This window comes from Triplophysa rosa, linkage group LG23, assembly GCF_024868665.1.
Source record: "Triplophysa rosa linkage group LG23, Trosa_1v2, whole genome shotgun sequence".
Taxonomy (NCBI): Eukaryota; Metazoa; Chordata; class Actinopteri; order Cypriniformes; family Nemacheilidae; genus Triplophysa; species Triplophysa rosa.
In genome coordinates, this window is record NC_079912.1 from 14,818,938 (window position 1) to 14,844,871 (window position 25,934).

Below are 25,934 nucleotides of genomic sequence, written 5' to 3' on the forward strand. Positions count from 1 at the left end.
AGCAGCATCGCGATGCATCGTAAAAACGATTATCTTCAAGTGATACGGCACAAATGCTAGCTGATACATTTTTAAATACCCAGTGAACCCATGGGGTGTTTTCTCTCTCTCAGGCCATCGGATGCTATGGATCAGCCCATATGTGAGAGGTGGACAGCAACTCCCTGTTCGAAACAACAGAGGTATCAGTCATTTTAAACAAGTATGAGTTATTCATGCACACCTGCTAACCTCAGTATGACTGACATTTTTTTTAAGAGTCCCGTATTATTTTTTTAAATATTCTCCTAAATTATGTTGATGTCATGCAAATGATGGAAAGGTTTTACTTTGTCACACTTGTAAGAATCAACAATGGTTGAAACAAATCGATCAGGTTTTCTTGAACGAGTCGCAAGAGTCTTGTTAATGTTCAGAACAGGTGCTGTATTTGCTAATCTGACCATCCGTCGTCGCATCTTAACAGGTTGGTTATGCATGACTGAACTGAGCATGTGACGACGTTTCACACTCCAGACTTTGTTCATTAAAGTGAGTGAGACAAAGAATTCAGAATCAAGAATCTAAAGAGGGCCAGATGTGTTTGAAACTCATGGTGCAGCGTACACAACACTGCTTTTCATATCAAGTCTTGCCTTCTCCATAAATGTCTCTCTCATGCATTCGTCTCTTAAAGAGGTGTGTAATGTTGTGGAACAACCTTCACGGGCGGGGCACACGCTGTTTCTTCAATCTGAGCGAGGGATGGATTGATTGTATGAATACAACTGGCCAGCTGCTCGCAGACACCAGGTGCTTTAAATCAAGTTGAGACCCTCTGTCAGATCTCTGCTCTCAGGTAAGATGCTTGAGGATTCTGAAGAGAGAGAACAATACAATTATGTTCATGGTGTCCACCACAAAAAAAGAAGTTTATTCAAGTGTGCTATATTAGTATAAACTACACGTCAGAATGTAACGTTACACTTTCAGTCTGCTTTTATGTAATTCTCAGAGATATTTTAAGATATACTTAAAATGACACTTAAGGATACTAGACTTGTATACTGACAGAAAAGTGCAATATTTGGCCTGTTCTTGTACCCATTATTTTGATAGACATATACTTAAAAGTATAATATAGTATTCTAAGTATACGTCACTGTAGTTTTTAAATACTCTTTTCACAGTTTTACATGCTATCTTATTAAGTTTATACTGTACATGCAAATAGGATAAAGTATACAAGATGCACCGATGTATCGGCCGCCGATATTAATCAGCCGATATTGGATTAATTTAACACCATCGGCATATCGGCAATAGCATGAGAAAGGCCGCTCTAAAAGAGTTTACCTCAGGCGCATTTTATCGTTTTATGTGAGAGAAGCTGCTGTCAAACTTTGCGGCAAACCGTCAAAATTAAAGTTTGTCGTCAAAATAAAAGTCCAGTTAACCACGTGACAAAACTGTTACTAAAAATGTAGAAGACTAGTAATTAAATGCAAGTAAACTTAAAACAGCAAAAGAAAAAAAAACATTAGATGTAAGATACTGGTTCATATTAACAGAGTTGTACGCCACAAAAAAAAGAAAACAGAATCCAGAAAAATAAAAAACGGAATTTAGGAAAAAAACAAAACGGATTTCATAGGGCCCTATAATTAACTGCATGAAGGCAATGAGTTGGATGTCTGAATATCCAATTTTTTCTCTGAGCATAATAATTACTGTTAATAGCAACAGCAAAGACTTTATTTAAATTTATTAAAGAAATGTTCAATTTTAAGTCAAATTTGAGTTCATGTTTTTAATAAAAGAAATATTGGATGGCAAAAATCACATTTGAAGATTGTCATGTTGTCTTATTTTTATCTTAATTTACATTTACATTTAGGCACATTTACACTTGTGCCTCTCTTAAAATGTTAAATGGATCCAATTCATGTTCAGTAAAATTAATTGAATGCAGAAAAACTGGCTAGTATTGTATAGTACTGTATGCGATTGACCAATATCGGAATCGGCCTATAGTTGTTTGTTAAAATCGGTACCGGCCCAAAATAATCTTATCGGTGCATCCCTAATAACAATAAAATACTGTATGAATAATATATATACAGAAAACTAAGTATGATGATAAGTTCACTTAAAGTCCAAGTGAAATTAAAATTTTTATTTTTTTTCTTGAAATATTGCAGCGTTTATTGTAAATAGCTTATCCACATGCCCTCATAATCTTTAGTTAAAATCTGAAAATGCACTTCCATCCTGTAGTGACTATCCATCTTGAATGACGTAAATTAGATGGCTTGGGTGGAGCATCTGTTAACTCCTTCCCTTCAACTGTCAGTCTGCTCTCAGTTCCATTTCAAAATGCAACGGCTGTTATTATACATCCAATCAAATCGCAGTGAAAAACAAGCCACGCCCACAATTTTTAACTAGGCCTTTCGGTATACATAAAAGTTAGGTTTAGAACAATTGAAAAGCATAGTTGTAGTTGTGTACTCAAAGTCACACTTAAAGTAGACTATACTTAAAAGTACACTTAGTCCCGAGTATAGAGAATGTGAAGCTATGTCACGCCGTGTTGAATGTTGCACCATCTTGAGAGGAAGGCTGCTAGTGCATTCAATGCAGTGTTTTGTTTTTCTTGTTTGATTAGGAAATATAACTATGGTAGGTCGGTCTTGCTGTGTTAACAACTGCAATCGCATTACGCAGAGTCGTTCAGGAAAAGACCCTGGTTCTTTCACTTTCTATTTCTCCATATATCAAACAAAAAAAGTAACAGTACATATCAAAACAATAATAGCAGTGGAGTATGATCCTTCCAAGATGGCGGTGCAAATGCAACATGCAACATAGGGCGTGACGTCAGCTTCACATTCTCTATTGAACATGCACTTACAAGTATACCAAAAGTACATTGAAATATGTAAAGTTACTACACTAAAAATACTTAAAGTTTACTTTTGTAATGTATATTTAAATACAAATACCTACAAATTAATTTGAAGTATACTTTTGTTGGTGTCCTTATTGTAGTGTACGAGAGCATGTAGTAGTCAACCATATATACTGAATATTGACTTCTTATAATAAAAATAGTATATGAAACAGCATGCTGTGTGCTGTAATAAATGTTTCAAATAGTACACACACACACACACAGAGAGAGAATGCATGCACAGTGTGTTGTATGATGGTAGTGTATATTGTGTAAAGCTAGTGGTCAGTGGGTTAGTACGATGTGTGGAATAGTGCAGATGGCCGTATAACAGGAGGTTTAAAGATTTTGGCGAAAGAGTGAGAAACAAAAAGGTTTACAGCGTCTCATTTGAACCTGTGCAGTATTTTATAATGCGTGTTCTTCTCTCCCTGTGAGATTTATAGATGGGATTTTATATCTTGCCAGATGTGTGTGGTTGTTTGAGAATAGAGTGTTACTGAGCATGGAGATGAAAGCCAAAGATGAGCTCACTGACAGGTCTGGATGAGGGAGAGGCAGGGCAGAGATCTGGCCCCGTTCCCTCCCTAGGGAGAGAGAGTTGGATCTGTAACAGGTGGCTAATCTTCAACTCGGCTTCAAGAGAGCAAATAAACATCCCAAAGGTGTCACCCCGTACAACCCTAACTGCAAAACACACAGAGACCGAGATTATTGTAGCTTCAAATGTGTGCTTGTTTTTTATTTAATAATTCAGATTTATATGCAATGTGAACAAAGCCTAAAAGTTCAACCCAAGAGTTGCACCCAATGCACATTCAATGCACTCCAAGGACGAACTCAGCCAACTGTAAACAAATAATGTATGTTTGCATTTCGGAGCAATTTGTCCTTGGTTGCCATAGGGATAGCAGATTTCTGATCTCATGATGGACTTCATGCAATGCAGAGAAGAACCGAATTAGGTCAGAATTATTAGCACATGCTCCGCTCCACTCACAGAGTGCTTAAAATTGACTTGGGACATCACCAAGGGTTTCAGTATTACATCCTTCAGGCGAATTATAAATAATTACTGGATGGAACCAAATCCCAGTTATCATTTATGAAGCTCAGTGTGAGAAAAAGACCATAAAGGGAATAAGGATGGAATAAGAAATTACTGTGCCATTATAACTGATTTTAAAGGTCCAGTGTGTAATTTTTGGAGGATCTATTGACAGAAATGGAATATAATATACATAACTATGTCTTCAGAGGTGTATGAAGAGCTTACACAATGAAGCGTTATGTTTTTATTACCTTAGAATGAGCGATTTCTATCTACATACACGACGGGTCCCCTTGCATATAATTCGCCATGTTCTGTCAGGCGTCGTAGTGTTTCGTACAGAAGGGGTTTCCTGCCGCTAGATTTCACTGACTGGACCTTTAAGTCACACGTTTTGGATTGAAGTTTGTTTTTTCCACTCCTATAGCAATGATGCAATAGTCCATCTTTGCTTTTTCTAAACTTAATTGTTACTGATACAAACAAATCATACCAAATGTTTCTAGGATATATTTTATATTTTATAAGGACTTGGTTCTGTATTAATCCTCTGGGGTCTGAGGGTGTTTTGGAACCCCTCGGAAGTGTTGACATGCTTTGATAATTGTGCTTTTTGCAGTGGTTTACAAAAATACTAATGGGTAAAGTTTCATATCACTGTTTTCAGCACAATCTATGCTTTTTATAAATTCCCTAAAAGAAAATTATTTAATTGAATGATTTTCATTGTTAAAATTTTGCTAACCAAATTGGGTGAATTAGCTTAAAAAAGCTGAGTTTAGCTGAAATGTAAGTGGTCTACATCCATGATATATAGACCTCTTCGGATGACGTACCAACACTGGTTCAGCGCTGGTCCAAAAGAACTTCCTGCTTCAGTTACACAAACGTTTGAACAAAATACAACCAACAGAATATAACTGATTTAAAATGTTAAATATGTTTAAGATTAAATTATCTATATAAGATTTAAAAAAACACTAATGATAAATAAATAAAAACAGAAACCAGAAGTGCTTCTGGACCAGTGTTTACATCTTGCAAAGTAGCCTATACAGACCACTTTTATCTTTGCTGTCTCCATTATTGTGATTTTTGTTAAACGTCAAAGTACATAAGTTTCAATATTCACTTAGGGATTGTCACAAAGCATCACACATTGCATTCATGTTGGAAGTCTTGCTGGAGTCCCTCCCGGCCCTGCTTGAAATGTCCTCAGTGGAAAAATGGGGGAATGGAAGTGGGGAGCCCATCTTGGATTCTCTTTCTTGGATAACAATCGCTTGCACACCACTCCTCCTGTTTGTAACACCTGTGACGGACGAATCTCCATGTCTCCTATAATCATCCCCCAGGCTTTCTGATGCTGGCTTCCATCCAGACTCGCAACAGTGGCTAAGAGTAGGCGCGCGTAAATGGAACATTGCTGGCGAGATGTGATGAGTGCACCTGGTACATATTGAGCCTCATATCTGGTGCCATAAATCCACTATTGTGATTCTCCTGCAGTAGAACGGACGTCACATGAGCGGATCATCGTGATTATAGCATCATAGGAAGGGTGCTTCTAAAATATCTAAGTAAAATCCTTGTAACTTTTCCTGCATCATATAGTAGGCACTATGTACTGTATGCTATTTTTTTGTAAACATAAAACATGAATGATCTATTACATTTGCTAAAACAATTGAAATAAGTTTGGTACCAGGTTACAATTTCCAGTGAAGAATCACTGAAGACTATGTCGATATCTATATGTCAAAGCAGCCAAGAGAGAAAAAAGAGGACACAATTACTTCTGTATCGTCAGCTAAATCAGGGCTCTAGACTGCGACTAAATAGTCGCATTTTGCGACTATTTTGCCTGCCAGTGCGACAAGTTTTTCTTAATGGTCGCACCGGTGCGACTGCCAAACTGATCAATATATGTTTTTTGCGTATTATAAATTTAATGCGCAGAAAGTTATATTGCGCATATTGTGAAGCTAATGCTGGAAACATGCACTAAACTATTGTATAAAGCTCTCTAACAATACTGCAAAGCATACAAAACGTTATACATCATGCTAAATACTATTTATTTGTAAGTATAATCCCTAAAAGCCTTCAGGTCGCGCGGGTTGTTTGAGATATGCGCGCGCCCAGAGAGTCAGAGCACAAAATACTAAACGGAGTTCTCTTTCACGCCTTCTTACTCTGAAACGGACATATAAACACAAAATAATGTCAAAATTCCCATATTAAAAAGAAACCTTGTAAAGGTATTTAGTTTCGTGACCAAACAGTTGGGAAACAAAACACATGTTTGTTCCAGTACATTGCGCGAGCTCTTAAAGGGGCAGCAGCATAATAAAGATCTCTGTTTATAATGTTCATCAAACAACAAAGGACGGGCCCAAAAACACTCACTGATATTAAAGGAACTGTGTTCTCTCACAGGAGTCGTTCACAACAAATAAAGGAAGAAAGGAGCTTTAAAGAAAGATGTGCTTTAAATATGGTAAATTGTTGAAAGAGAGTTTGCATATACAATAAAAATAATTTAATCATAAACAATGATTTGTATTAATTATTAATTTATTTATTTATGTATTAAATACATTTTAATGAAGTTTTAGTGATTCTTTTTTCTTACCTCACCCCACGACTCTGGTGCTATCAAATTAAGGGCTGGTGCACCAGCCACCTCTCTCAAGTGTTAGTCTTGAGCCCTGTAAATCAACATGATTTACTTTCCTCCCCTTTCTATGTATTGACATTAGAAATACAACAATAAACGGTGTAGAGGAAATTAACTGAGATGACGGTCATTAAGAATTGTCTCTAATGTTTTAATTATTTCTGAACCCTCCAATGGCTTTGATCTGTGAAGCTGCTGGTGAATCAATTTCTCTCTCTCTCTCTCTCTCTCTCTCTCTCTCTCTCTCTCTCTCTATGGTAAAATCACATCCAAACTCCTTGATGATGTCTTTGCATTTCCATACCTGCAGTACAAAGTAAATATTGAAAAAGGAAAAGAATAGGAACTTCACTTTTCAAAACAAAGCTAATGTAACAGTTTTTCCCATAATGCCATCTGCTCATAAAAAGGGATGGTTTTCCCCTTCAGAGTGCAGAAATACAACTGCTGAGCGAAGACCAAGTTCAACAATTGCTTTTTAAAACATGATTCATTTCTCACTGAGGTTCTCTAGAAGAGACGCCAGCGATGCATTTAACCTCACTCTGGAAATGGAAGAGGCATTATTTGTTTAGGACTGCACATGGTTCCACTTTCCTCCACAGTCAATGACCCAAAGACCAGATGCATCTCTTTCCCTCAGTCCACCCAGCCTCTATTCAGACCTAATAGACTGGGGCTAATGATGTGTTTGATCTGTTAGTACCATCCCAATTAGAAGGACTGCAGTTCTGTATTGTGAACGGGAGATCTGGCACATATTACAAGCACATGCTTTAAATGTATTCCGCTTTATTATAATTAAATAAAAAACTAAAAATATTTGACGCAATAATGAATTAAAACAACCCAGCGTATAGAATATAACCCAACTGTTGGGTTTGTCCTTTTTTGATCCAATGCTGGATTGAAAATCCATTTTGAATTGACTGTACAAGATGTCTCAACATAGTCCATCTTACCCGATATGGCGAAAACAGTATCAGATGAACGTAGACCAGATGTAACTTTGAGTCATACTGTATGAAGAAAAGTAATGAAATCAACATATCACAAAAGAGACTTTTGTAAGATTTTTTCTTTATCTTTTGGTAGATGCATTCTACCAAACAAAACATGAAAGAAAAAACATTATTATTATATAATTATTATTAAACTGTTATACTGCTGCTGTCCTTCTGAAACCTTGTATATCCATATTTTGTGATATTTATTTTTTTGCCCTAAATTATTATTTTTAGTCACCCTTTATGTTTGTCACTACACTGTAAAACTTTGCTGTAGTTTTGCAGCAGGTTTGCCAGTAACGTACTGTAGATTTGATGACTAATTAATATTTTCCTATTAGTACTGTTTTTAATTTGAGTTAAACTTTACTTTAATCAAAATTAAAACACTTTGACTTTTGAGATTCAAAATGAGCAAGAAGAGACTGGCCTCATTGCTGGCATTAAACTGCAAAAAAATGACATTCTTCCTAAGGGTGTTTGCTTTGTTTTCTGGTAAAAATATTTAAAACTTCTTAAATTACGCTACATTTACATATCAAGAAAAGTGACCTACGATATTTATAAGAAAATATAAGAACTAGGTAAGTTTATGTTTAAAACAAAATTTTAAATTAAATCTACAGTAAGTTACTGGAAAACCTGCTGCAAAATTACAGCAAAGTTTTACAGTGTAGGTTTTGCTACAACCAATAAAAAGTATTTAAAAATGCTTCTCAACTTTGACAACACAGTATTTAATCATTTTAAAAGTGCATTGTTTTTTTCCATTTCCTGAAAAACAACAAATTTGGCCATCAACGATATATTGATTAATGTCCAATGTTTACACAAAACCCATTTGTTGGTTTAAATTCATATTTGACCCAACCACAGTTTGAAACAACCAAGAAACCAAGTAGGTTAACTTCAAGCCAACAGGTGGGTTTGTTCTGGGTTTGTACCCAGCAGCGGGTTGAAACAACCCAAAAAAAATTAGTTTGTAGCTTTACGTTTTTCAGTGTGAACACACTACTCTCAAATGTATACTACCAAATGGCATAAAATAGTGCACAAGTGTGCAAATTATGACACGTGCGTTAAGAAAAGGATTCTAAATCTATGCTTGTATTCATGATGAATGGGGTAAGTTTGAGACAAACTGAACATGATAAACATCTAATGGGTTGGAAAGGGAAGGGCCGGACTCGAGCAGATGGATTCACTGCGTCTTCACTGTATGTGAACGGGAGATATTTGTGGTGATGGTGTAGGCCGTATGATGGATGTTTTGTAGGCTACAGAGGTTTTGGGCTGCCGAGACACAGGAAAATTGCATTGTTGATCCATTACTATTTCCGATCTTGTCAGGCGAAGGGAAAACAATGGTGGATGTCACAGAATGCGCTCATTTGTGCGAAATATCGGCTTCCTGTTGTTTGGAAAACATTAATTATGAGGTCACAGGACCTGTGGTAAATGAGCCCGAACACTATTAAACAGCTACAGAGCATTTGCAAGTTACTGTCGAGAGAACAATTTTTTGTTACTTAAATTTTTGCTACTTTTAGGTATGCAATTTTTTACGCACTTGCAAAATATCACAGTCCTACCGTGAAAATTATTGATTTCCCGAAAGCCAGCAGGTGCCACAAGGTCAAGGGGCATTTAATAGTGTATTTTACTTGGTCTCTTCACATCCTTTCGGTTCACATACAAACCCACTCTACACTTTAGTGATAGTCACATGGCCTTCTCCAAACAAACACACAAAACAGAAACATGCACCCACCTGCCTAAACACTGCCGTGAATAAAGCTCACCTGTAAAAGTATTATTACATTAGTAAAGACAACCATGACTAAGTACTTTGAAATCAAACTTAAATAAACAAAAAACATCCAAGCAGCCTGATCAGACGTTTGATGCGAGTCGGTTTTCGTGTTTTGTCTGGAGGTGCTTGAAAACTAAAGCCGTCAAAACAGCAACAAAAACTCAAAAACATCTATCAAACACACAAACAACGATAATATTTGCTTAAATTTAGCAACCAGATCATGGGCTGTGCATAGTCAGTCATCTAAGGACAATCAGACACAATTATCCAAGAACAGACACAGACTAAATAAAGCTTACGGTTATACAAAGAACTCAAACTGTTTTCTTACAGCAATACGAGATTAGCCATCCGGGGCCGGTTAACATTTCTCTACCCAAAACAAACTCACACTATTCTAGGCTTGGAGTTTCCGTATAATTTGTTAACTCAAGATCTGTCAGACCTGAGTTGACACAAGGCAACAGAATTTAGCTACAGAACTAAATCATCTGAGTTTACAGTACACATGCGAGACCTTGCTGTCTGGCAGATACCACGCAACGCAATAATTCAGGTTCTCTTTGATATGTTGATGTTTAAAGGCCTTTGCACTTGTTTAGATTATGATTTAAAAGCCTGTCTCAAAATATTCACCCAGATGACTCATGACTGACCTGACAAGTGTAGAACCAACCCTGTCTCACGGCAGTTCGTGGCATTGACACGAAATTTGGAATCTATTAACTTTCGTGTCAGTGAGCACGACCTTTTTTGAATGTATATATATATTTATACATATGAAAGATACTGCGTTTTAAAATACATTCGGCAGCGTTTTTCGAGACGTTTTTCAAGGCGTTTTTCGGCGTTTATACCCAAACGATTTTCACTGGCGATGAGCTGAGGGAACGTGCAAATTCACTCCCTGACATAGATGGCACTTAATGAAAAACAGAAATACCCCGGTTCACAAGGTGACGCTGCGCAACTTTATGCTTCTGACACTCGCTTGTCACACAGAAGAATTCATCTTGCTTCCTCTTCGTCAATGTGTGCTCGGGCAAGACCATTTTGTGCTTGAGCGCCACCAAGTTGTATGGAACTGTAACTTCAGAAGCTCCAGGCACGTCAACAAAAGCGCCAATCTCATTGGTCGGCCAGTTTTTAACGCGGCGCGTCAAACCAAAAAAACGAGTCCGATGCATTCGATGCCTCGAGGCATTTAAAAAAATTACGCTTTTACGCCTGTCGTTTTGCGCGTCTGTGCACACTCACGTTGGCGCCCTTTGTTTAGTCAAGACGTCGACGAGCGCGATTATCGTTCCGGTGTGGACATGCCTTGACACGAAAAAAGGGGGAATTCGTGTCAGTAAACACGAATTAATAGATTACAGTTCGTGACAATGTTACGAATTCCCGTGAGACTGTGTTGGTAAAACTGAGGGGAAACGCGCCCAGCATATGAACACATTCCCATGCACATGTCCAAATGACAACCTTTCGTCACTCTGACATGACAGCGTGAACACAACGCTTTATTTGAAAGGACATGGCGGAAAACAAAACGGGAGGAAGATTCTTTGTCAGCTGACGTGGCTGTGGATTTGTGGGATGAACTCATCGGATCTTTGCAGCCAGTGTAGATTCATCCTCGGTTGTGCTCAACAGAAGCATCTCATTCTGTCAGTCCATGTGGGTTTAACTGCAGCGCTCTTTTTCCGCTTTCGATCCACCTGGTAGTCCATTTAAAATCCTTGTGGCTCACACAACAAGCGTATTACTTTTATAATGCGTTGAATGGATTTTTTTAGGAGAGATGCTTGATATATAAGTGTGTTTCTGGAACGTGTGACAGCTACGGGATCCAGAACTCCCGTTTTAAGCGAAAACAGAAGATATAGATTTGGACACATTTGCATAGATTCCAAGTCCTGGTTTTCGTCTTCATTAAGGCAGTAGATGTGTTTGGATGTGTGGGTGGAGATGTGAATGTCATTACGTTTTATTCGGGTGTGCATTTCCAATATTTATGTGGACGTCTTGATCTCCCCAGTTACTCGTTGTGGTCCTCGGTTAAAAGTCCATTTGCCACTTCCTGGGTGAACGCCATTATAAAACACAGAATCAGATAGTATCTTTTTCTGTAGAAAAGAAGAAGAGAGAGAATATATGGTCAGATGAATACATGGATTACTTAATTTAACATGCAATAACTAAACGACCAGCTTAGATCACTATAAATTTCCACTTTGTCCAAGATGGTTTATGCTGGTTTGGTGGTGTTAAGAACGTGTCATTGATGTGTTTATTATTCATCAGATGTTTAGTGGGTGGTCCTGTATTGTATTGTACCACCATAAACTCACTAATCTCAAGGTATACTTAGGTATATTGCAGTTTTCGCTATTAGAGCAATAAAAACTGAAATTTAAGTCCAAATGGAGTGTATAATCAGCATACGTCTGCACAGTGGCATGTGTTTAGCATCAAGCCCATACGTCATTTTAAAAAGCTCTCGCCTGACACCGATAAATACATGATGCAGATTACAGAGATTTACCATACATGCCTGAAGATAAATGAGCTGTCCAGAGAAACTGTTTACAAACCTCTGTATTTAACATAGTTTTATATCGGACTGCAGCAGCATAGTTTCTATTATCCTATGTGGCCATACAAGGTTAAATAGAAACAGTTTTCTTATTTATGCTTAGTATTATGTTGCATTATGTTGGATTCATTTCAGACTGTATTTGGGCAAGTCCAGCGTTATGGATGTGACATTTTGCGTTAAGGATGTGACATAAAAACACCAAGGGAATGTATTTGCTACCAATATACTGAGCATGTTTATATTTTACTAAACCCTTGTCGATAGATTTAAAACATCAGAAAAATATCAGTCTATGCACGAGTTCTCTATTTTAAATAGAAATAAACGTGTGTTATGGATGTGACAGAAAAGGACACGGTTTTTGAGAGACGACAAACTTTGTAGGATTTGTGTGAATTAAAATGCCCAAACCTGAAGCAATTATACCCAACAAATGGAGAAGGGGTGGCTCATAGAACATCAAATAGTTTTAATTTTATTGTACCCATTTATGAGATTATGACAATATGTCCCGTTATGGATGTGACAATCCTGAAAATGGCACTTATTAGACTATGGAAAATCATGCACTAAAATAAAACAAATACTTTAAAAAACCCCAAATGTTCATATCTGTGCTGTTGGTATAGTAAAAAACCTTTGGTAAAACTGTATTTTTTCATGGTAAGGTTGACATTTTCACGGAATTGCCTATTTCTAAACATTGTCAACATAATCCAATACTGTCATGAATGATTTTAGTCATTTGAATGGTAAGATAAATAAATATCGGAATATAGCGCTACACCATAACCAATAGATTACTTTAACCTGACATTTTTTGGTTATAAATGTAATGAAATTATTGCCATAATCTTGTATACCTTAAAGTCCCAGTGATCCGGAAGTTGCGATTGTTTTTACTTCAGTATTTTGACGCATTTCCGATGCGAAAAATGGTGGGCGTGGCTTTTGTCTTTCTCTGCGATTTGATTGGATGTATAAAAACAGCCGTTGCATTTTGAAATGGAACTGGCAGCAGACTGACAGTTGAAGGGAAGGACTTAACGGATGCTCCGCCCAAGCCGTCTAACATAGGTCATTTCAGATGGATAGTCATTACAGGAAGGAAGTGCATTTTCAAATTTTACCTAAAGATTATGAGGGCACACGAATTTTGAAAAGAGAATGACCCACATTGACTATTTTCAAAAAACGCTGCAATATTTCATGAAAAAAATAGGCATTGTCATTTTTTATTTCACTGGGACTTTAATCAGTGATTTTTGAGCCATTTTGTCACATTAATTGAACTTCTTAATGATGCTTTTCTTTCCACACAGCTTATTCTGAATAGCTTAAATGTCAAGAACAAGTAATGGACAACTTCACTCTTAATATTTAATGTGTCAGATTGACCATTGAGCTGAATAATTACTATTTACATACGCCTATTTTCCTGACCGGCGAAAGGAGACAGACGATAGAAGCTTTAAATCACATCTGAAAAACAAACCGAAGGGTGTTTCTGTTGGCCAGATATACGCAGTCCATTGTGTATAATGGATGTAAGAATGAGAAACAGGTGTGAATGTACAGGATGAGGAGAGAGGTGAGGTCACATGACTCACTGGACCTCAGAAAGTCTGGACCACATGCATGCCATATGAAAGATACACAGATACAGAATTTGTATTGTTTTTCATTTTGTAGGATCACGATACCATCAGAACAGAAAATCATATCAAAAAAGGTCAGACAGACAGCAAACAGATACTGTAGATCTGCTGATGGCCTTACAATAAAACACAAACATTTCTAAGATCTTCTCTATCAGCGACCCATTTCCTAATGTAGCACAATTACACGAAACGGGGACACAGCCTGAAACGTTCCATATGGAGTATAAAAACATTATATGGAAAGAAACAAGGAAAACTGAGGAAGAGAGAGAGCATGGAAACTCAACTAGAAAACAACACTGGAACACTGCACATCTGAAAAAAAGATTTGTAAAGAGTGTAGGAAAGGATTGAGCGCTTCGCAGAGAAATGTTTACACACACACACACACACACACACACACACACACACACAAAGTGGCAGTGTCTTCTGTTTATAAGCACTGGGAGCTTCATTCAGAAGTATAGCATTGCATCACAGACCACACACACACTTATAAAGTCTTTACCAAGCCTCAGAATCCAAAAACAATGTTTCTCAGCTGCAGAGTCAGTCATTTAGCAACATATACAGAATATTACAAATAAATTGCTACATTTAGTATCCGATTCATGAATATGCAGAATAGTCACATCATCCATTCAATCACGTGAGCTCGGACGGTGAATTATAGGTACATATATGCCTTATTCGACATGTGAGCAGTACATGCTCGTGTTGCAGGAGCAGAGCTGAACAGCAGCAGTCGTTTCAGTGCTGAGTCTATGTGCCATCCTTACATTTCCATGGCTCAGATCTGTTACAACATGTCTACACCGGATGCAACGTGACCTGCAACAACCTGTTTGCTCTTAATGGGTTTGCCGTGTCACGTCGCGTCGCATCCAGTCTGGACATAATGTAAAATTACAATGGGTTCTTTTGTCGTGTCGTGTCACACCGTGGTGCATCCGGTGTAGACACGGTGTAAACATGATGTCGTAAACAGCGGCAGTTTCAAACTGCGTTTTTTAAACTGTCTTTGGCCAACTGCAGTTTTACGGAGAAAATACTCCGCAATGGTTCAAAATAATGAATTTGCACATTATTTATAAAACACCACACATAGGTATACATATAAACTTAATTTTCACCACAGGGGGACGAAAGTTGCGTTGATACACATTTTTTGGCTTTAATATTTGTATTGTGTGGATAAAAACCATAAGTCCTTAAAACATATACAGAATATATATGTTGCTTTCATAATGCTATTACTGTATGTCTGAAGCTAAGATTTCCACAAGCACAGTTCTCACATGTCACAATCTGTAATATTTTGATACATTTAAATGAATAATATAAAACTGAGATGTTAAAATTATTACGTTTATGTTTTTAATACAAATTTGGTCCGTTACAGTTTTTCATTTTGCACATTTTCATTGACTAAAAATGTTGAGTTATATACAGTATACGCTATGCTATGCAAGGTCAAATACGTTAAAGTTAAATGCACTAAAATTAATAAACACTATCAACTTAAATAACTAAATTGAAACATTTTTGTCAAATAACGAAAGCAACTTGCACAGTATTTTAATGAATTTTATGCCTACCACGAATGGAGCAAACCATGCTGTATCACGTTATGTGGGCACTACTGTTGACACACAAACACACAGATATCAGACTTGAGTCAGTAAGACCAATGTGGAAGCTTTAGGGTGTCTACATGACGCTTTCCTTAAAACCATTTTAAAAAATATTACATAAGACTACATACAACTTTTTCACTGTATGTTTTTGTAAATGTGTTCCTAAAGGGTTGTCTCCCACATTTATTCCACTGGGCATTCTGCACGGACATCCCACACCCTGAACTCTCTTCTGTGACGGACACACACAGTAATATGGGTTAAAGGGTCAAAAAAAAAAAAAAATAGCAGAACAACCTTCTCAAGTTCCCATTTTTTCATCCTCTCCTGTGTCAGGAACTCCTTCATGACTTCCTCCTGCACCAAGAAAAATATCCATATGAACTTAAAGCATCAAACAGCCTTGAAGGTGGAACAACATTCATGTGCGACACTACTGATACAGAGCAGAAGGCAGAACCTTTAAAATGTATCCTCCTTACTTTCTTACCTTACTGAGCTTTCCACATATTGGTTGCGCAGTCTGTAGTATAAGAGAGGTGGTCACTGCGTCCAGCTCTAAACAAGAAAGACATTCAGATATATAAAACACAGACAAAACTCACAATAGACTCAGTATATTATGTATTAAAACCTGCTGGGAGTTCATTTAAGGTAAGCCCTCGCTGTTATTGTTTGAATCATTCCCTAATGTGTAATGTCATGGTTATCCAGCTGGTTGTGCTCAGGTCCTGAGCGGTGAAGTGTAGTAACTGACCTTTCAAAGATTCTGCTTGAATAATTCCTCCGTGAACTTCAGTGGCAGTTATAATAGTACACGGGGAGGGCCGGTCTAGTAGGATGCTGACCTCTCCAAACGACTGCTTTGGCCCCAGTTTACCAACCACCACAAATTTGATCTTGCAGTCCTGCAAATCAAACACAGTTTTACAGTATTGATGATTCATGGATATGTGAGGTCTGGGAATTAAACACAAAGGGACAGAAAAAGCAGCAAGATATGAAAATCCTGCGCAAAGATAAATTTCTGAAACTTACAGTAGGCCAACACCAGCTTTGTTGTTTCAGCATGTTGCTTTAACGACCAACTATATTTATTTTTGGTCTCTTTATTAAAGGAACAGTTCACCCAAAAATGAAAATTCTGTCTTCATTTACTCACCCTCAAGTTGTTCCAAATCTGTATAAATGTCTTTGTTCAGATGAACACAGAGCAGGGGCGTAGATACATGGTGGCCATGGGTGGCCACGGCTACCCCTGAATGATGGATGGCCACCTATCTGGCCACCTCTGTTGTGCAAAGCAGTTTTAAGATGTGTGTCGGAGAACATTACTCTCGCGTTAATATGATGTCATACGCTGATGCACTGACGCAAACAGTCTGAGCGCTATAGCTGAACAGCTGCTAACCGCTTCGTGACATTGTACTGTCTGTGTACCATTGAAGTTCATCGCGAGCAGAAGGATCAGGTCAGTAAAATCAGTCTTGTTTAACTGGATTTCATTCATTAATTAAATTTTCACGAAAGTTTAAGTTGGGGTACTGCAATGTTTATTTCTATAAAAATGCTAACTTACTGCAAATGACAACTCCAGGGTGAGTAAATGATGACCATTTTTATTTTTGGGTGAACTGTACCTTTAAGACACACACAGAAAATAGAGGAAATATGTGCACAAAATAAAAACGAGGACAATATTGCTTTAGAGTGACGACGAAAGGCACTAAGAATATTTTGAACTCTTTTAGGGAGACTTTTGTCCTGAAGACATTAGATTACAAAGAGAATTTAGGTTTCCATTACATTTAGGTTTAAGAGAGCCCAATTCCTTCCATTGCTCAAGGCTACCCAGGTATAAAAGTGCACTGAAATACACTTTATTTAATTACACTTAGTACACTTCTATACGTGTACTTATAGTGTGGTATTTTCACGCATTAGGTTAGTAGCTAGGGTTATATTATACTAATATACTAAAAATATTGTTTACAGTACTTCTTTCAAGGTGTGTCATAGCACAGTTAGATTTTCTTAAGTTTACATTAGAAAGTACTTTAAGATTTTTTTGTATATAAGTGTGTGAAAAAAGAGCACTACATTTGTGTATTTTAGGGCACTTTTTTTCACCTGGGTAGGGGAGGTTACACTTCAGCCTATAGAAGCTTTTTTACATTAATATACACTGAGAACTATTTATATAGAGTTAACTATTCAGCGGAAAAAATTAAGAGACCATTTCAGAGACCATTTTTCTGCTTTTAAAATGTACTATTTGTCAAAATTGTCATGGTTCTGCCCCTTCTGTTCATGCTTTTCATAGTCTTGCGGCAGAATCATGACAGACCCAAGTGTTTAATGTGGAGAGACAGTAGCGTTGTTAAGCACCACGCAAACCACGCAAATGCGTAGGGCCCCGCAAGCTTGGGGGCCCCCTAGTGGCTACAAGCGGTAAAATCATTTGACACTTGATTTAGATACTCGGACATACGCAATGAAGCGCACGTATCAAAGCGGTGCTCAAAAACGAAAGAAAGCAAAAGAAAAGAAATCTAATACTAATTTTACGAATATAGCAAAACAATGCTATGAAAAGAAGCATGAAAAGAAGAATCTTGCACCTTTTACTTTCTTATACTGTAGCTAAAAGCATTCTGTATTATTCTGAATAAAACAAAGGATACTTTTTCATCCCAAAGTCAAGAAGGTTTATTCTTATAACAAACTGTAGAGATTTTTGTTCTGCTATGTGGTTCAACGTAAAATAAATCCAGTTTATATTTGTGTGTACATAGGCTATGTCTCATTAATTCCATGTACTCAATACTGCTGTGCAATTCAAACACATTTTTTGCCCCGTGGGAAGTATTTGTTTTCAAGTTTTATATTAGTTATGTTCTTGTTTTCTCCCCATAGTGGGCTTTTGTTTATTTAAATAAAAGTTTAAGTTTTGTGTGAACCGCTGCCTGCACCTGGGTTCTCTCTCTCTCTTTCCACGAATATCCGAGAGACGTAACGAAACAGCACAGGACAGCAAAACACAAGGGCATTATATAGGAAGACTAACAAAGGATAATTAACCAGGGGCAGTTGTCGGGAATGAAACACTGATGGGAAGCTAACGAGTTCACGAGGGGGCGGGGTCAAAGACGAGACCGGAGAGAGCACATGGCATTATGGCAAGCCAAAATAACAATACCATGTCTCTCTCCACATTAAACACTTGGGTCTGTCATGATTCTGCTGCAAGACTATGAAAAGCATGACCAGAAGGGGCAGAACCATGACACAAAATAGTGTCAAAAATTAGCATTTTTGTTTAATTCTGTGAACTACTAACCACATTTCAAATAAAAACTTTGTTTCTATTTGCATATATTTGCATAAAATGAAAACTGGAGAAACAGGACCACAATACATCTAGAAATGGTGATCTGAAATTAAAATTTAGAAAGGGTCTCTTTATTTTTTCCACGGCTGTATTTGTAATTTTTTTAAGTCCTATTTGGGGTCTTTTTTATGCCTTTAATGACAGCGTACAGTGGAGAGTTTTGCACAGTACTGTATAAATGAATACATGCAAAATGTGTTTCATTTCCTAATTCCTATCATGAAGTACCACACTTTTCACACTATAGATGCCCGAATGTTTCTTTTTAAAGTCCAATATCTGTTTGACTCTACAGAAGCTGTACCTTTTTGTCCATGGGTTTCATTAACGACCCAACGTCCTGAAGGATGTTACATTCTCCGTGACCAATGAAGACCACAAATGGACAGATTTCTCCCTCCTTCACCAGCACTGTACAGACCAAATAAAAGATAAACTACATTTAGTTTGAGTGCTCTTGGTCGTGCAAAAATGTACGATGCTACAGTAGGATGTTTTGAGTGGTTGCTAAGGAGCTTTAATAGATTGCTTTGTGGTTGCTAGGGTGTTGCTAAGATGACTGCTAATGTGTCTTTGGTGGTTGCTTACTGCCCCTCTAAATCACTGTGATAAAGTTTTGGATCCACCTTTAATCTAAGCCTATTGAATTGTTTTCCTGTTTTATGGTCTGCAAGGAAAAAGTCTGATCGCTTAGCAAAGCAATAGCACACCTCCTCTAAACAAGTCACATGATCTGGCATATCGTTCATGTCCGTAGCGCAAATGGTGCTCCCGTGTTTATTCCTCTGTGTGTGTCTTGTGCCACGTCAAAGCAGTGCGTTCTACATTCCCCGTGTAATAAATGTATCTCAGTGTACACCAGAAGTGACCCAGGCTCCAGAGAATGAGAAAAAGATGCAGACTGTTTACGACAGAAGTAATCTATGTTTTGGCATTAGCCCCAAAAGCAAAGGATTAGTTCTTATTGTGACAAACCTGAGTTTTGTTGAGGTGAGGATAAAATTGATTTACAGTGGGCCTTTAACATCAGGGGGAAACACTGTATTTCAGACCTGACAGGTAAATCCCATCTCTGTGAAGCAGCAAGCGGGACGAGGCGAGTCCATTTGTCTGGACAGTGACAGAAGCCAGGCCTCTACTTTAGGACTCAGAACCGTGAAAGGCAGAAGGAAGTCATGTTTCAGCACCGGGTTTTAATCTCATCTCTCACGCTCTCACTCTTCTTATTGCAGAACCAGCAGTGCCGCAGTATTCTTCTGCTCCATGTGTCTTCGCAATCCATTAAAAAGCAAATGTCTCATTCACTTGGGAAATCACAGCAGGCTCTGGTGCACGCTGTTTGTCTACTTAGATGAGCACGGCATGGTTACGCCTCTTCCCAAAAGGCATAAACACCCATAATTCAGCATTTCTTTACTCCAAAACGCAATTAGCAATGTGGAAAAGTATAAGACAAAAAGAAAAAGCTGAATGTATTACTTTGTCGCTGTCGGGCAGAAATCTGTATCTCCAGACTGCTAATTTTCAGGAAACGGAAGAAACAGTGTATTTTTAAATGAAACACTCTTTATTGGATAAATATTTTCAAAAGTCATAAACAAACAACAGTAATGATTATTGAAAAATAAAAATCACAAAATATGGAGATACAAGGTTTCCACCTAACAGCGACAATGATCAAATATTGATCATCAATATTGTGTTCATTCTATTGTGTTCAACTATTCAGTACTCATTAAAAAAATGCCTTCTGAATCACTCTCTCTGCCTTCCTACACTTTTGGAGTGGGATTCATTGAGCGAATAAAAGACAAAACACAAAATAACAAGTTATTAAGTTATTAAGTAAATAATAAGTTATTAAGATGAATTTGTCAGATAAATAAACAAATAAATATTAATAAATAACTAATCAATTCATCATAATGAATTCTTTTGGCAATAATAATCTTATAGTAAAAATCTTATATTATATATGTGGCAGCCACAGGTGACAATATGCCAAATTAAGTTAATGTTTTTATAAAGATAATATAAAGATTTATTTATAAGATTTTACAAAGAAAATACTTATGTCGCCAGTGTTGAGCAACAGTACTTCTAAAGGAATTGGACTACACCAAAATCTCGAATGGAACAAATAAACAGAAATTTAAAGAAAAGGGAGAGGTTTTTATTGTGTTTGTCAGTAAAGAAACCAAAGAAACGAGTAACAGGTATGATTGTTTACATTGAGAGATGATCTTGTGTCAGCATCATTGACCTTAGGACAACATTCTAATCAACCAATCAGGTTTAAGGAATAAACTAGGAAAGAAATGACTAGGTACATCCAACAGCCACAACGCTGTTGGAGGTATAAAACCGATCTACTATCTGCAGATAAAGGAAAAGCTCTCACCTATACATCCTTACACCGGACGCGATGCGACAAAAGACAATCGAACGCATTAGAACCCATTATAATTTAAAAATTTGTCCACACTGGATGCGACGCGTTCGGTGTAGACAGACACGGTGATAACGGTACATACACCATCAGAAGATATTCTTGAAATAATCATACTGGACACTTGGATTAAAAAATGGCAACAATATCCTGTCTCAGACCTGACTTTCGGTCTTGAACCCCAGAGTGACAGACAGCAGGACAGCTGCAGACACACTGACGTGGTCCACTGCTTGAAACAACAGCCTTCTGTATGATGTAATCCCACGGTAGAACAGACCATACTACAATATACAGCTCATGTCCCTGGAGGGCAAACTGAGAAGCTGGGTAGCTCACAGACTGATGAACTAATGGACCAGTGATTTCACCTCTGATCTCAGATGACATGTTTGTTGAAAGGGTGAGAAAGGGAATAAAACAAAGGAAAGAGGGAGAAATGAGATTACTGTTGCTAAAAACAGATGATGCCACTGTGCTTCTGTAATATACATCCAAACGTAACCAGATGATCAAAGATTTTCCTGGTAACCTTAAGGTTCAATCTCCCCCAAAGAACAAATCAACTTGTAGCACCATAGAGCGATACACATAAAATCAGGTCAGTCAGTGCAAACAAATAAATAGTTGGTCTGGATCAAACAAATTCATATAAAGCAACAGTCAGTACAGTAAAGAAAATACAACTTATCGGTTTGATGTTTGTGGTCTGGTGGAGCTTCCACATTGGTCTCTGGATCAAACCTGTAAGGTCATACATCACCGTCTCGAGGAAGTTCAACTGAGGACAGTGGTTTTGGCATTGGACACTGGTTGTTAGGCGGTCGATGGCTAGTTAGTGTGTGTAAGAAGCCAATAAAAGCTGGGTTTTATTTCACACACAAGCGGGACGGACGTCTTATCAATTTCAGGTGTGAAAAGTATTTGTTTCTGCACCTGTAGGCCAGGCCGTGTTCATATTTGGTGCCGCTGTCCAAGGTCCTGAATGACACAACGTTGTCATCAACTGTCCCTTAAAAGTAATCAAGAAATATATTCAAAACTACGACTTTACAATATAAATGGTATAAACACTGATGTTGCAAAGCATAAAATCACTCTAAGCACTGAAAAAATATATCACTGCTATCACAGGAGAAACATTCTTCAAATCCGATCTTTCATTTAAACACAATGCACATGCACACACACGCATGCACATACACTTTTAATCTAAACAACAAACATCACGGATATAAAACAACCTGTACCCAGCAGATGACCAGTCAAATGAGTCATTGTGCATACACTCTCTCTCTCTCTCTCTCTCTCTCTCTTTCTCTCCCAATATGCCAGAACTAAAGTTAATTGGCAAGCTTGGATCTATATTATAGGATTAGAGGGATATAATTTAAACATAAAGTATTGTAACCTTGAATGCTATAAATAAAAACTGAAATGAAAAGAAAGTGAATGAGAATGGCCAAAATGTAATATAACTTGGATGCAGTCTATCGTAGCTATGGTACAGTGGCTAGGGCGCAAGCTCCTGCACTGCAATAAATAGCTACTAGAAAATAAACATATTTAAGATACTGGCATCAATTTAGGACCTTGATCTGAAAATGACTAATTTGACATTATACTCATCCTCAAGTCATTCAAAACCTGCTGCACAACACAAAAGATATTTTGAAGAATGCTGGTAACCAAACAACATCGGTCCCCATTGACCGTGTTTAAGTGTTTTAAACAGTCTCTCGCTCTAGATAAGCGCATTTTATTATTTCGATAAAGAGGCTCATACTAACAAAGTACATTTTAGATCAACTTTTTCCATGCCAACTGGGCCCCAGACTGCGTTAATAAAAGCTGCCAGCAGAAAGAGGAATTACGGCTGTACTGATGGAGTTAGTTCAAGAACATGATCAGGAGATGATCAGGGACTCACACCCATCCATCAGCTGTCGGCTGCACGCTCAGATAAGACTCAATCAATCAGCTCTCCCACACACCTGTCTCACTCTCTAATCGCATCTCGCTCCGTGGGTCTCTCTCTCCGTCTCGCTGATAAAGAACAGTCGTGATATGATAGGCCAACCATCTGCAGTGTGGGAAAAAAACTGAAAGTGCACATACAGGAAGGAAGAACGCAAAAAGAAAAACCAATTGCAAAAATTTGATCCAGCACAAGAGCGACCTCCAAACAACAGTTTTACGATAAGATGGCCGAAGCCTTTCATTAAAGTGGAAGATATAAATGAAGATGTATAATTGGAGGGTGAAGACACCCGGACCTACAGAGAGAGATTCCAGCGACTAAATAAAGATTTCCGTCATGATTGCAAAGCTCCGCCCAGCATCTCAGCGCATCCACAGTGCACCATATGCCTGCCTACCAGCCCCAGAGGACAAACTGATATTGAACAGACCAGAAAAACAGCTTTGGGGTTAAAGCACTTTGAAAAATGATTGCGCTCTGGACTCCTATAAGGAAAGATTACGGTCAGATCTGAAAGATTTTAAGATTTGTAGACCACATCAGACTCACTATTCTGTGTATTTTAGTACATGCTTGAAGTATTCACAAACGATGATAAACTCCACCAGACCAGATTTATGTTATTTTTTGTTTGTTTGTTTGTTTATTAAAGTGAAGCTGCTTTGAATTTGGGTCAGTGTCTTGGGCCATTTTTTTCTTTTTAAAATAACTTGATACATTTATGACATTGTTTACCTCATTTGTAAGTCGCTTTGGATAAAAGCGTCTGCTAAATGAAAATGTGTCACTTTATTCTATAAAACTTATTGTGTAAATACATTCAATTTTTTTTAAATAATAAATATACATTTTAATGTATGTACCACTTGACATTTTTTGAGTGGGGAAGTATAAAAAACCTGTGAAAAACACATTATTTTTCTAAACACATAATTAAATATACAGAACCAGTCAAAAGTTTGGAAATGCTTGACTGAAAAGTTTCTAATGATCTTAAAAATCCTTTAATCTGAAGGATGCTTAAATGTCTGAAATTACTTTTGTAGACAAAAAGTATAATTGTCCCAGCATATCAATTTCATTAGAAAACAAAACAAAAATTTTAATATTTTTTAAATGGATGATGTAGACCAAACAATGAAAAAAGAAGTCAATAAGATCCCTGAATAGGGAACTTTAATAGGCTACTCTTTAAAAAGCTTCACAGGGTGAGACCTTAAAAAGTTGGATGTTAAAATGCCAAGTGTACGATTTTATAAATTCAGCGTGACTAATTTTAAGTTGCTGAAATAAAACATTATTATGATTTATTTTAGATGCTTTTAGTCACAACATAATTCGCAAGTGTCCTACTCCATAGTTTTGATGAGTTAACTATTATTCAGAAAGGTGGAAAAAACTAAATAATGAATGAAGTCTTTCCAAAGTTTAGACTGGTACTGTAAATAAACTAAATATACATATCTATAGGTAGCATTTCAAACACTTCTGACTTTGTGTTTATCTTCTGATAACATGTTTATGAATAATTCATTAGAGAAAATTGGAAATCAAATTCAGAAACCGAGAAATGCAATTCAATTCTAATTTGGTACACAACTCAATCTCCAAAGTACTGAATCCAGTACCGGTCTGGGTAACATTTGTTTTGTACCAATATTATAAACACATGCGCCTAAATGAATATCTCAGCTTCAATATTTCCCCAATGAGGTGGAAAAACAGCAGTCCTGCTAATTAAAGTCAGCTGTGAGGGGTAATGGAGCAGCTCGTGTATTTTTCTCAAATCATATTCAAGCGCTCTCCACGTATAAACACATTCATTCAGGGGCAAATCAGAACGGGTGAGAAAAGTGATTACGCTGTCCAGGTGGTAAATATCTGTCTCCAACGGAACCTGTGACGCAAAAAACGAACTAAAGAGCGTAATGTGGCATCGTGATTCGTGGCGACAAACGCATTCAATCAAGTCGCCCACTTACCTTGATTAGCTGGGAAGGTTTTTAGATGCGTGCCGTCGGCCAGGTGGTTGATGGAAAGCTTTGGCCAACGGAGGTATAGCTGGCAAGACTGGATCAAAGTCATTTTAACCGCACAATCCTGTGCCAAGATGTCCTACAAAAAAAGGTGGAAGACACATTCGACTTGGTTTCAGCTAGTGTTTTTATAGGGTAAGATTTAATGCACTTGGTCAACACTGACGTTTTTGTTTAAATAAATTTTTTGGAAAGGAAGACTGTCATTCATGTTAAGATCGCCGTACCTTTTTTAGCTTTAGACAGCCAAAGCAAGATATTTTCAGAATCTCGCAGGTCTCCAGTGTGAGGACACATTGGATGATGGCATCTCCGTCTAAAGCGTTCACAGATCCAAAAGAACCAAAGGAACCACCAGCGGCAATCTAGAGACAGCAAATTTAACAAGCCACACGTAAAGCTTTGTTCAACAGGCTAGAAGACAGAAATAGTCATAACGTAGTGCATTTATTCAGTAATGTAACTGAGTATTAGCTATGCTCCGCCCCTTGGTTACTGCGGCTAGTTCTGACAAGATGGTCCCACTGGACAAAATCTGAGATTTCTGAGCAGTGTGAATTGCTGAACAATGTGCTAAAAGTGGCAGAAAGAAAAGTATTTATCACTTCATTTTCCTTAAAGAAATGGGAAAACATGAAAATTCTGTAGCCTTAAATTAGAAAAGAGCGAAAACTTGGTTGAGATGGTTGAGAATATG

The 25,934-nt window shown here is 37.5% G+C and overlaps 1 protein-coding gene across 1 annotated transcript in view; it reads right to left on the minus strand.

Moving 5' to 3' along the window:
- Positions 1 to 8,320: 8,320 nt before the first annotated feature.
- cnbd1 (cyclic nucleotide binding domain containing 1) overlaps positions 8,321 to 25,934 on the minus strand; it is a 33,036-nt gene continuing 15,422 nt past the window's right edge. The window contains exons 6-12 of the mRNA XM_057322051.1: positions 25,465 to 25,602; positions 25,184 to 25,316; positions 19,076 to 19,182; positions 16,138 to 16,288; positions 15,871 to 15,938; positions 15,678 to 15,737; positions 8,321 to 11,609 (exon numbers count right to left, since the gene is read on the minus strand). Coding sequence (XP_057178034.1) covers positions 11,496 to 11,609; positions 15,678 to 15,737; positions 15,871 to 15,938; positions 16,138 to 16,288; positions 19,076 to 19,182; positions 25,184 to 25,316; positions 25,465 to 25,602 — 771 coding nt within the window. The 3' untranslated portion in view covers positions 8,321 to 11,495. The remainder of the gene's footprint in view (positions 11,610 to 15,677; positions 15,738 to 15,870; positions 15,939 to 16,137; positions 16,289 to 19,075; positions 19,183 to 25,183; positions 25,317 to 25,464; positions 25,603 to 25,934) is intronic.